The 13,929-nt window shown below is 41.8% G+C and overlaps 1 protein-coding gene across 1 annotated transcript; it reads right to left on the bottom strand.

The window, feature by feature from the left end:
- Positions 1-272: 272 nt before the first annotated feature.
- On the bottom strand, positions 273-13,710 carry fam114a2 (family with sequence similarity 114 member A2). Its single transcript, XM_084073444.1, has 14 exons — positions 13,597-13,710; positions 11,355-11,688; positions 9,760-9,859; positions 9,335-9,433; positions 7,520-7,608; positions 6,972-7,106; positions 6,386-6,544; positions 5,988-6,111; positions 5,780-5,865; positions 5,372-5,470; positions 4,072-4,211; positions 3,263-3,335; positions 3,094-3,147; positions 273-2,764 (listed from the first exon to the last, which is right to left on the bottom strand). The coding sequence occupies exons 2-14, from the start codon at positions 11,670-11,672 to the stop codon at positions 2,663-2,665; spliced, it is 1,578 nt and encodes a 525-aa protein (XP_083929570.1). The 5' UTR covers positions 11,673-11,688; positions 13,597-13,710; the 3' UTR covers positions 273-2,662.
- Between the last annotated feature and the right edge of the window lie 219 nt (positions 13,711-13,929).

Consider the following 13,929-nt stretch of genomic DNA (forward strand, 5'->3'; position numbering starts at 1 on the left):
GTTTCTTATTTATAACTGACTGACCCAACTCTGGATTAATCAAAGTCCTACAGGTTACAATCCTAGTTACTTTATCCACAAAAATCCATCAAATGTGTTATTTTAACTCGAGAGTATACACATGTAACATTTGTATACTCTCAAGAGTTAAATGAATGGATAAATGAACACTGAGGATTTTACTAATAGGGCAAAGCCAAAACTGTTTTAATTTGACAATCACAGGACAAAATAACTGAATGACACAAAATGACTTGAGAGTGCACTCAAAACAGGTTTTGTTCATTAAAAACAGCATGTTTATTTGAAAGCCATTTAAAATACATGGAGCTGACGCTGACCGTCTGCACTAACACTTAAAAGACCAGAGAACCAGATGTTAGAATCATTTTTACATCCTGACAGCCCGTTAACAAAACGTTAAAGAGTTTACATCTCAAACAATTGGTTCCAAAAGTCCAATCTAAAGTTCCACACTGTTGATCCACAGTGCTGTTTTGTCAGGCACAAATATATAAACACCTGAAATACATAGTGTCTCTTTGATTATTATAAACAAATAATGGATTAAATAATAGTAACGGAAACATAATGTGGTGATTTGGGCAATTTATCTCCTGGTCTGCTTAAATTAGTACTGAAGCAGTTCAGAGATTTTGATAATAATTCTAACTCTAGTCCTTCGAAACACAAACTGAAGTTTCCTCTGGTTTAACTTTAAAGCAGCAAATTGGCAACTTGTCTGTTTTTGTTATTCAAGTCTACTGTGTGCTGAGACCAAATGAGGACTAGGAGTCTAATTTTGAGACTTATATGATTTCTAACACACATGTGCACAAGAACACAAAAACAGAAGAAACCCAGGGAGTTAGCATTGTCAACATCCTATACTTCATGGCAATTTAGCAAACAAACACTGTGGAACATGTCCCTTTTACCATCTTTGAGATTGCTTTCTAAGTAGCGGTTCAAAGATACACGATACAGGCTTCACTGGCTGATGGCTCAGCAAACCTACAGCATCTCCAGTTTCCTTTTGATATGAAGCTGCGTCATCACTTTTCTCCGAAAATGTTTTGCTGCACTCTTAAACGAATACAAACAGATAGGCCTTGGACAGGTCAAGAATCTTTACAGACAACTTGATGAAGTGTTTTTCTGCCCTTTATAACTTACTTATAACGCCATCGCATGGTGGCATCTCTTGCCGACAAGTTCAGTTCTTGTCGGCAAGGACACTGACATACAGTACAGAGTATAAATGAGGCTTTAGATGGGAACTGAGTCTTAAACAACACCAAAACAACTCCCTCTGTACTGGAACATAATGAATCTATTCACAGCGCTACACAAATAAAACTGCACTGCAACAACCCGCAACACTGTTTAATCAATATTACATACGGTATCTCCTTCCATGCGCGAAGCTGAGGTCATCCTTGAACTCAAACTTGTTTTGAGTAAAACAAAAACTTCTTATTTTTTACAGAATTAAAAGACCTTCTCACCAAAAGTTTTTTTTGTTTGGTAAATGTCTGTTTGAAGCCTAGCCATGAAAATGGTAGTTACTTGCACTCTGTATGTGTCCAAGGCATTAATGTAGTGTTTTACAAGTAAAATCTAGTTTGTCAGACTAGCACTCACAGAAAACAGGCCTGACGCACTCATACGAGGTACGAGGTCACACACAGAATGCCAATCAGAGCCTCACTAAATGCAGCATTAAGAGTGACTTATACTCAAGTTGCGAGCCGGTTTCACACACTGAAAATATCTCATCTAAAAGCTCACACCGTGCATAGATGCGCTATTTTTGGTGTGCAACACGCCATGCAACCAAGTATAAATCAGGCATTAGTCAAAGACCAAGTATGCAGTGGCCCGATATTGTTGTTTTTGTCGCAGTGTGTTGGATATTCTGTGTTGATTACCCAAATGATGCTGCATCAAATATATGCATAATTCATAGGACATGGAATACTACATGAGAGGTACTGTAAAGCTCCTTAAGGGATGTTTTTTGGGGGCAAGAAATACTTCGACTTGTACATTTATTGAACATAGATGAGGATTTTAAACCACACCATGGGACTTTAACAATATAGTCTGTCTTCCTCTCTGACAGGCAGTCTCCTTCGGTTGGCACCGCTCTAGGCAGTGGTGGAGAGTAACAAAGTAAATCATATTTACTTGAGTAAACTTAAGTAAATGTTTTGAGTATCTGTCCTTTACTTGAGTATTTGTCCACTACATTTCCAAGACAAATATTGTACTTTTGACGCCTCTACATTTCTAGGAAGGGACCCAAAATTACAAAAATATATTATGAATGAACCATTATCAAACATTTCAAAAATGTTTGGTTTGTTTGTTTTTTAATTATGGGGGACATTTTCAAAATTTCAATACAGCAATTAGGCTACCTTGATATTAGAAACAAAATATACTTAACATACTTATACGTAATTATTTTGTTCTTTTGAATACTTAAGTATTTTTAAGAGCAAGTATTCCAGCACTTTAACTCAAGTACCAATTTGACTGAGCAGCTTTCACATGTAGCAATATTTGACCAGGAGTATAGTATCTATACTCTGACTCAAGAACTGTGCCCACCCACTGGTTCTACGTGAGACATGATGGTTGTCGGGGGGTCGTAAGGTCACTCCTGGTTTGACCCGGTGCTCCTCTGGATGTGAGACACCTCCAGGACGGGGAGGACGAGCTGGAAGGCGTCCTGGATGTAAGACGCGCTGTTGGAGGCCTGCGGACGAGGAGAGGAAGAGGAAGAGGAAGATGGTTTGGGGTTCGTCGGATAGATACCATCATAGCCGTAATAACGGTCGTATTTTTCTACTGTGGCTTTCTATTGGAGCCACTGTTCACCCCAGAATAGGAATGCTAGGGTCCATGCTGTTAAAGGGATAGTTCAGCCCCAAAATGACTTTTTTTCTATCTATTATGATGATTTGAAGACTGGCAGCGGTTCCGGTAGGAGACACAAAAAAATCTCATTTATGTCTCATACCAGAACCGTTGCCTACCATCAAATTATTGGCGACGAACACTAAAAGATATCCATGAATTCCTCACCTCGAGGAAGACTCCTGTTATCAGTGGGTTGAGAACGTCTCCCTTCTCGCTGGACTGTTAAAACACAATGAATTCATCTTGATTAGCGTTCAGTCTCACATATAAGAGTATGTATACAAAGAGCATCGTTGATGTAACATTTATCAGAAGACACAGGAACACTTTTTACCCCAATAGTTGTTAAACAAGAGGTGAACTTCTTGGACAGCAGAGAAATCTCTTTACACAGAACAATGGTGATTCTGGAAGGAGAAATAGATTTATTTGAAAAAAGTTCGACGCATGAAGTTCAACAGAATTCTGCATAATAAAGTTATCATTGATAGTTCTCTATCCTACTATAATTCTAGTAACCTCTGTCTGTAGTGGGTCTGTAGTGGGAGTAGGTGAAGCTACCCGGTTCTCCTCAGTGGCTGGACCAATTGCTCTGATTTTGCACACAGCCATTGACCATTACCATCTGAACTTAACTGTGAAGCCCGTTTTTCAATTTCATCAAATCTCAGCTTCTTATTAGCGTTTATGTGTAAAACACTGTCGCCATGGTTACGGGGCTGCCCAGCTATGGGACAAACTGCCTCCCGGGTTGCCAGATCATGTGCGCATATCCCCCCACGGATGCGTCGACCGGGTATGGTCTAGTAATATACATTAATGTAATTTCTGTTTGCCTTTTAGGCTTCGTAATAAAAAAACTGCACAGGGCAGATATGACAAATAACTTAAATAATACAAAGAAATGACTGACATATTTAATAATGTCACTTTGTGACATGTTGTAAGCCTGTAGATCGGCTATTTCCGTTTTTTTTTATGTTTGAAAATGTATGAATAGTTTAACATGGAAACGATTATGACCAAATAATTGTGATTAGACGATGATGTAATAATTGTGACAGGCCTGAGCAGGCAGACAGACGGATAGATGGACAGTATGGACAGAGAGAGAGAGAGAGAGAGTCAGTCATTCCAGCTTACTGTGCGAGGGCCTTGGCTTGCAGCAGAGCGCTGCAGCTGAACGAGCTGTTGGACAGAATCCTCTCTGCCACCTTGTGGAACTGTTCTATGGAGCGAGCCGTCAGCTCGGCCAGGCTGCGGATGGCTGCCGCGTGGACGTCCTGACCGCACACACACAAACACACACACACATATTTCAAAGTTGACACATTATCCAACAGTTCGAGATGCGACGCGTTGTAGATCAGCAATTTTTGCTGTATTATATCGCCGGGCAGAAGCCGCTTATCTCCATATTCTAACTTTTTGTGTTTTTTCGTAAATTAACACCCTACTTGATCATACTACAGCGTCACACAAAATCATCAAAAGTAGCAGATCCACAAGCTCAAAACGCAGCGCGATATACGATATACGATATACTGTTGAAAACAATTACATTTAAAGCAGTAAAGCGCAACACATTATTGCCAATATTTCCCCCCACTTCCCAATCAGTTGAGTTGAAAGGCAAGACTTCTGTGATGAAGACAATTAAGTAGTTTACAAACTGAACCTAAGGAACAACAGTTTTTGTTGGACTGTACATGTGAAATTGAAATAATTTCCAGACAAGCCACCATTGTCCTGTTAGTTAGCACAGTGACTTGGTTACACCTAGTGACAAAGAGTGACAGGTGATGTATCTGGGTTACCTCGCAGCATCAAGAGAAAAAGGCACCACAAGCTGCTCTGCTTTGTAGAACGCACACTAAGGAAGCAGCGGTGCCCAAGACAAAAAAAAAGAAAAAGAAAGACATGCCATCTCCGGTTTACTTCACGTATCTGCGTGGCGTAGGCCGTCTTTTTAAGGAGACCGGAATTAGGTGGGAGTCTATTCATTCCAATGGGAGAAGTGAACGTGAACACAGCTTCTAAACCATTCTTATACTAAATATTGGACCCAATCGCAGCAAGCCACACAATATTCGTAACATTTAGATTTTTTTTTCTCCAGAGAGGCACATCAGGAGGGATCTAGCACCAGTAATCATAGGATGTTTGCGAGATCTAGTGGCTCAAATTGGGATGGCGTATCATTTTAAATCCACCATCTTTGGGCGCCCTGCAAAATGCTTCCCGTCTCCCTGTCCTGCCTTAGATAGGACACCGTGGAACCACATACAACACAGGATTCTAAATCAAACTGGGGACATTGTGCTTGTGTGCACTGCTCGATGCACTGATATACCAGCATGCCCCCAGAATGATATTTCACATCATAATAATATTATACCTGTATATACACTGTTTCATAAGAATACTATGCATGTTTGTTTACCTCTACTGAGAATGTTTTTGTCACTTCCTCTCCGTTCACTTCCTCTTCCTGTGAGGGTTTGGTCATTTCCTTGATCTGCTCACATGCGCTGTGACTCGCCTGGTAGAGAGTGATTTAAAAAAAAGAAAAATACAATAAAGACTGTTTATTAGAATAATCATCATATCGGGCTTGGTGTGTGAGTATGTGTGTGTGTGTGTGTGTGTGTGTGTGTGTGTGTGTGTGTGTGTGTATCAGAATCAGAATCAACTTTATTATCACATCACAGGTTTACAGGTGTAAAACTGAGGGTGAAATTCGTTTCAAAAGCTCCACTTTCCTATTGTGTGTGTGTGTGTGTGTGTGTGTGTGTGTGTGTGTGTGTGTGTGTGTGTGTGTGTGTGTGTGTGTGTGTGTGTGTGTGTGTACCTTTCCCAGTTTGTCTGCTGTGACAGATACATGAAGGCCTTCCAAAGCCTCCGTGAGCTCCCTCACAAACTCTGCCCCATCTTCATCTGACATCGAATGAAAACAAGCCAAACAGTAACGAATGAATGAATGAATGAATTGTCTGATTGTCTGCTGTGAAAGCCTGCCAATACATCAACTCATCTCAAGTATTTTCTTTTCTTTTGACCTTTCTTGTCGTCGACTTCCTCGTCGTCAAACTCCACCATAGAGAAGGACTCCTTGATGTCGTGCAGCTCCTCTCTGAGTAGAGACAGCTCCTCTCCTGATAGGCTGTTTAACACTGACTTCACCTACACACATACACACACACACACACACACACACACACACAAACAAATGTATAGCTATATTGCAGCGAGGGAGGGAGGGAGGGAGAGCACCATGTTTTCGGCTTGTTTTATAACTAAATTAAACAAATGCGGTGCAAACCTGAGCAAAGGTTATGAATAACAGAATTACACTGAGGTTTCAGCCAACAGTGTGTCATACAGTACTGTACCTTGAATAACAGAATGACACTGATGTGTATAGTATGCTAGCAGCTAACAGTGACTAGTACAGTACCTTGGACTCGCTCTCTCTGGACAGGATCTCCAGAGCCTCCAGGTGAGACAGACCCTGGAACTCGTCAAACAACATCCCATAATGAGCAGCTCTCTTCTCCGGGTCCGAACTCACTGCCTCCGTCTGCTGCTCCTCTCTCTCCTTCGCCTCCCGCAGCACCTGAGAGACACACACACACACCACACACACACACACACACACACACACACACACACACACACACACACACACACACACACACACACACACACACACACACACACACACACACACACACACACACACACACACACACACACACACACACACACACACACACACAGACAATGAAATGAGACTCTTTCTTTGAGGAAGAACTGGATGGTTTTCCTTAAAGAATCTACTTAAGACCTATAAATTGTACTTAGTTGACCAGGGTTCGCCGAGGATATACTAGGTCCACTGGTATTTCCCTCTACACAAGATCTCCTCGGCAAAAACAGCCGATCTCCAAGCTCACAGCGTGTTGCAACGTGACATGTTGTGAGCTTGTACTGTAGATCGGCTATTTTCGCCCCCAGAATAATGTATTTTCTTGTGTGCTCACCGACGACAGAGTGGAATTCCTGATCATCAGTCCTTTGGTCTTTTTAAATCCCGGGTCTCCCTCTGCGATCACGTCCATGGTCTTCTTCCCGATGAACTCCAGAGCATCTAGACCTCCCGTGATCATGGTCTTACTCTGTGACAACAGAACCAGCAGTTTAGTCCAGTCATTTAGAGTCAAACCCGGCCGTTACCCCAGTGATGTTAATCCCGTCCACATCAACCATATCTGCGTTTGTCAATTGATTTAAATGTGAATCACAGATCAAGTTGCTTATAGTTTGTTATTTTTTGGTCAAACTATAGGGTACTCTGATCAATTTAATCTTGTGCGATGTGATCTACTTGTGATCTATGTCAACTACTTTCAATTATTTCTCATAGAGGGCCAGCCATTCTAGAAAAGGGTCTGGCTGTCTGTGTCTGTCTGTTTGTCTGGCACTAATCTGAAAACCACTGGACCGGTCACATAATGTTTTATACTTTTTGAAATATTTCACTTGAATTGTCATTGTAAGACATTTATGTAATAAACGGTGGGAAGCTCACCGTGCTCTGGACAACACTGCCAAAAGACGACAGCATTCCCATGGCACTGCCCACCGCCGATGAACCGTCTGCCTCAATGTTGTCATCACCTGAAAGCATACACGCATACGCACACGCAGGCGCGCACACACACACACACACACACACACACAAGGAAAAATTGAGAAAATCTCAGTTTTTAAAGCGAACATTTTTAACTCAAATCTTTGCTTCTGGGGGTCCCTGGAACAACATATTTTGAGATGGGGGTCCACGGCCAAATACATATCATTTTAGGGGTCCTTGACATGAAAAAAGTTTGAGAACCACTGATATTATAACAAGTTTTTTCAAAAAACTGTTACGATTTAGAAGACATGCGTCGAATCCCCCAGAAGCAAAGATTTGAGTTACAAATGTTCGCTTAAAAAATATATATATATTCATATATAGATTTGCACATTTTTTTCAAAAATAGCAGATCTACAAGTTCGTAGCGTGGCATGAGCTTGTATATCTGCTATTTTTGAATAGCCCAAAGAAATCTTAAAATGACACAGATTCCCATTCCCGGTCTTAATGCGTTAATAACCTGATACTGTGGCTCAAAGCTCAGTGTCCATCCTGTGAAACCCTACAGTTACTGAACCGTCACAGATTTTAATTAATGTCACCTAAATGTGTGAGGGCAGGAAGTGTAATAAAATATGAAGAACAGGACAGCACATTATCACCTCATGTTACCGTGACAACGACAGCTGTTGCCATCAACCATAGAGATAAAGTGAGTGAGGCTCCTATTCCATATGTAATATCATTAATTGGAGTTTGGCCTGTTTACAGGATACGATAAGATTAGATAAGATTTATTGATCCCCGGAAGTAAATTCAGGTATCATAGCAGCAACAGCAGTGAGAATGAAACACAAGAGAGGTAAGGAAAGAATAAGAGCCACGAACCAAGCAAGATGAATAAAAATCAGAATAAAATAAATTACTGAGTTGCTGGCGTTGTCACATTCTACTACATAGGTTGTATTATACTAGTACAGCCCAAATACCCTATCTCAGAACCAGCCTCCGTGGCTTGCCTCGTTAATCACTGAACCCACACCTCTAGGGATCGACTCCCACTCACGACACTACTTTTTCCAACAACCGCAGATTACTTTTTTTCGGTGACTAAGTGTAGTTTTGGACCGCGACGGAGGGGCGCAGTCTCAAGCGAACTTGAGCCACATAAGGCACCACCGAGCGCGTCAAAGCAACGTTCGGCACGGCCGCCCACGGTGGTGCCTTACGTGGCTCGAGTTCGCTAGAGCCTACTCAGCCCCGTCCGAGTCATGTACCGATAGGCACAGAATCATAAATCATGTTGTGGGGAGAGCAACTCGCTTATTAGCCAGGGATCCTTTTAAGACTTAACTTGGAGGCGTTGCCAATGCTGTTTGGCAACGGCCGCCGATTTAAATTGGCAGATTTTCACTCCAATTTCACTCCAAATGACTCGATCGGCGATCAGCAATTTACCCGATCTGGAGAAACCGATCTTTTATGACAGAGCCGCACCATTTAAGTGGTTTAAAAGTCAATCAGATATATAGAATAACATTGCTTCGCAGCTTTGTGACAGGCCCAGACATGCTCCCCTTCCCCCCACACACACACACAGAAACAGTTTTGACATACTTTTCCCCCTTAGCACAAGATCGGTATCGGCCCTTACGGGTCCATTTGGTTCCATTTGTGCACTCTCGGAGTTATGGGGAGTCCTTGAAATGAAACATTTTAAGAGAACCGAGCAGCAGGAGAAGCAGAGCAGAGTTATTAGAATACCTGACTGTGTCTCCTCCTGGACCTGGGCCGACACCTCTGTAGGACTGGGGATCCCCAATGACGTCTCTGCCTTCTCTATCACCTGGCTGAGGCCCTGGCCTGGGAACATGCACGCGAACGCACACACACACCACACACACATATGTTCATAATCAGGTATGACAACGTTTATAATGTATTATAAGTGCTGGTCATAATGCATTATAAGTTCAGTGGAACTGCACATTATATTGTCAGTTATAAAATGTCTTTCTTATAAGTGCATTTTCAATTGTTTTAGTTGTGTTTTAAAAGTACACAGTGTGTGTGTGTGTGTGTGTGTGTGTGTGTGTGTGTGTGTGTGTGTGTGTGTGTGTGTGTGTGTGTGTGTGTGTGTGTGTGTGTGTGTGTGTGTGTGTGTGTGTGCGTGCGTGCGTGTGACTTACCCACAGTAGTCACAGTAGCTGTGGCTGTAGATAAGATGGACTTCCCCCAGCTGCCCCAGTAACCCCAGCCTCCCTGGGCCACGGTAGACTGACTGGACTCCTGATGGAGAGGAGAAAGGAAACACAGACAGATGAAGAGAGAACGTTTTCAGCAGCTCCCACCACCATTGTCCACAGAGTCTGGCCTCAAGTCTTACCCTGGTCTTATGCAGTGGTTTTTTACTGTTTTTTTTACTTTTCTAAATTAAAAGTATCAATACTGCAATGTAGGTAAAAGAAACTCAGTTTGGCTCCTCCCCTTTCTTAGTCCACTTCCTCCCGGATGCTGCTGTGTCTATTCCTACTAACAACACCACACACTACATGTTCAGGGCAGTGGTGTTGACAAATTCCGCTGTTAGCAGAATCTGTCTTCTTGAGAGATTACTTGCGTCATGACACTTTCCCTGTACTGCACGGAATTAATCAATATTGAGCGACTGCACGGCCTGGTTTCTCAACTAAATGTTGAGAAACCTGTATAGGAATCTGTATAGGCCTGTCACAATTATTACATAATCGTCTAATCGCAATTATGCGAGATAATCGCAATTATATTTGCATAATCGTCATAATCGTTTCCAAGTTGAAAGATTTTCACACATTTTCAAATATTAAAAAAAGCAGAAATAGCTGATCTACAAGCTTACAACGCATCACAAAGTTTTTATATGTATAAAATTATTAAATATGTCAACCATTTCTTTGTATATTTCAGTTATTTGTCATATCTGCCCTAGGCATTTTTTTTATTACGAAGCCTAAAAGGCTTCATATGTTTCAGTGTTCAATGCCAATCACACAAATTAAATGGTTAATCGCAATTATTCGAGTGACAATTAATCGTCAACTTTGTGATCGTGACAGCCCTAGGACTGTACAGCTGAAACAGGGATTGTTTCCATCCAGACAACTCCGGCCATTGTTCGTTTAGTGCTCTCCTTCTCCATCGGCAGTGGAAAACAAAGTACCTGGTACCAAAATCAAGCAGAGTGGAGTCCAGTTGCACTGAGCTGGCATATTATTAGAGAAAGATCTTATTTATAGATGGCTCTTACCATTACTGCATTATACTGAGAGCTAATATCTCCTCAGTCTGGATACAAACGGTCCAAATGCCATGCAGTGTTTGGCATAATGTTGCTGTCAGGGCAGAAACCTTCTCCACATTTCAAATGTTTGTTATTTCGTAAATGAATGCCCTACTTTGTTGTTCAACAGCGTCTTACAAGTAACACATTGCGCTGCGACGCATTAGCTTGTAGATCAGCTACTTTTGCAAATGTTTTAACCCTTTAAGACCTGGAACGCATCTGTGTCACTTTAGATTTCATTGGCTATTCAAAAATAGCAGATATAGAAGCTCGTAGCTACGAGCTTGTAGATCTGCTATTTTTGAAAAATCGCGGAGAAAAAAAAGTGTGATTTTAGAAAAAAAAATTAAGAATCGCCTCAGGTCTTATTTAATACATTTGAAAGTGAAAGTGGTTTAGTGTGTTCAGTACACGACACGTACAGTACAGTGTGAGAGAAAACATCACTATCATAATTCTTACAGTGGATGATTTCTCCTCTTGTTTGGGAGCCTCCGGCGGCGGTGTCTCCTGGACCGCTGCTGGACTGGGCTTGTTCTCTGCTCTCCTCCGGGCTTTCCTGGTGGGGGCGACGTCTGTGGAGACGCCGTCGGGTGGGCTCGGCGGCGGAGAGGGGCTGTCATCGAGCGGGGGCGGCGTAGTAGAGGGGCTCTCCTCGGGCGGGGTCGGCAGAGAGGGGCTCTCGGCGGCGGGCGGGGTCGGCGGAGAGAGGCTGTCTAGTGGCAACTCTCCCTCCTCTGAACCCGCAGCCGGCAAACCGGACGCTTCAGTGTCCGACATCGGTCTCAGCACATACCTATGGGCAACAGATGATTCATTAACCAATTGAGAACTGAAGCCGATTCTACATGTCTCCTAAATCCCAACAGTTTTCTGAAAAACGTATGTTTCTATATCAGTGGTGCTCAATCTTTTTCATGTCAAGGACCCCCAAAATTATATGTATTTGGCCGCGGACCCCCATCAAAATATTTTGTTCCAGGGACCCCCAGAAGCAAAGATTTGAGTTAAAAATGTTCGCTTTAAAAAAAGATATATTCAAAGATTTGCACACATTTTCACGAATTTTCAAAAATAGCAGATCTACAACCTCGTAGCGCGGCACTCGGTGCCGCGCTATGAGCTTGTATATCTGCTATTTTTGAATAGCCCAAAGTGTAAAATAATGCTTTTTAGCTCAAATCTAAAAATGACACAGTTCCAGGTCTTAATGGGTTAAATCACTGGTTCTCAAACTGGTGTCTGGGGACCCCCCCGGGAACCCCCCCCTGGAGGGTCTCCAGGAAAATGCGGAAGAGTTTAAGCCCCTATAAAACTTCTTGGGTTGTTCGAAAATAGACGATTTAGAGGCTGATATAGGGGGGTTCTATGCAAAAATACATATTAATTTGGGTGACCTTGACATAAAATATGATCAAATGTCACAAACATGACTACATCTACATGCTGCTTAGGGAGGACAGCAGTAGCTCAGACTGTGTTGACTTGGCTTGGGAACCAAAGGATCACCGGTTCAAGTCAGTTGGCAGTCGGTGTGTGTGTGTGTGTGTGTGTGTGTGTGTGTGTGTGTGTGTGTGTGTGTGTGTGTGTGTGTGTGTGTGTGTGTGTGTGTGTGTGTGTGTGTGTGTGTGTGTGTGTTCAGGTTTGTGTGTGTGTACAAAAACAGAGTGAACATCTCCCTGTGGGAATTAATAAAAGGTTCAATCACTTATTCATCATTTTATGTGTGTGACACACTGCATGGCTCCTGTTTCAACCCTATGGTTTCAACCCTTGGAGTTTTGAGGTTTGAAAAGAACGGGGTCATCTCTCTCTCTCTCTAGTTTAAACAATGTAAGATGGAACATTGGTAACTTGATTAGTAAAGAAGTATTGACAGACAGACAGACAGACTACGCCCACTCTACTGAGTGTCTGATATATCAGGCTAAGATAAGGATAAGAGTGGTCTTAAAGTAAACCTTGGTAGATGTGGTCGTTTCAAAGTACAACGGCAGTAGCTACCACTTGTAGTACAGCAAATACGTTTATCATATTCAGTGGTGTAAAGTAACTAAGTACATGTACTGAAGTACTGTACTTAGGTACAATTGTGAGGTATTTACAATTACTTTTTACTTCTATCCCACTACATCTCAGAGGCAAATATTGTACTTTTACTCCACTACAAGTATATGAAAACTTGAGTTACAAGTTACTTTGTATATTTTGAATATTATTACAAAACACACAATCACACAATCACTTCAGCCCTATACAGTACATTTCGGCCATTTGAAAATAGCAGATCTACAAGCTCACAGTCACAATGCGTGCTGGGACGTATTTGAGCTTGTATATCTGCTATTTTTTTTAAAGATGTTTTGACATTTTGAACTTGTGAAATGGGACATTCTGCACAATGAGTACTTTTACTTTTGGGTACATTGATGCCGAAACTTTTGTACTTTTACTCAAAGTACATTTTTGAATACGGGACTTTTACTTGTAACAGAGTATTTCTACATTGCAGTATTGATATTTTAATTAAGTAAAACATTTGAGTACTTCTTCCATCACTGACATAAATGTCACTTTGTATAGCTGTCTGTTCGTGTTCCCCTGTCTAGCATTTAAAAAGCTAATGTTTATTATTCTACAAGATCTATGTTCTCTTTTCTTTTTACATTCCCATCTGATGTACATATAAACATGCATTACAAACCTTTAAATGATGTAAAGTGATGTTTATATGTCTGTATCCTTTTGTTCTTCGCCAGGGTGGATGGATTAGCCACGTCACTCACATTTGTTGTTATGATGATGAAACAGAAGTGAGTGAAGTCACGTGTGTGAAGTCACGTGACCAGAGTGAGTGAAGCCGCGCCAAATGATGACAAACACGACTTCCGGCCATTGCTTTCAAAATAAAAGGTTGATGAACAATGTTTTTTTTTTTTTTGCATCCACAAGTTTCCTAGGGGGTGGTGGTGGGCATCACTTCCTGTCGATTTGATCCCTGATAATTGATCAAATCGACAGGAAGTGATGCCCACCA

This window comes from Gymnoscopelus microlampas, assembly GCF_963454915.1.
Source record: "Gymnoscopelus microlampas genome assembly, chromosome: 12".
In the NCBI taxonomy this organism is placed as follows: domain Eukaryota; kingdom Metazoa; phylum Chordata; class Actinopteri; order Myctophiformes; family Myctophidae; genus Gymnoscopelus; species Gymnoscopelus microlampas.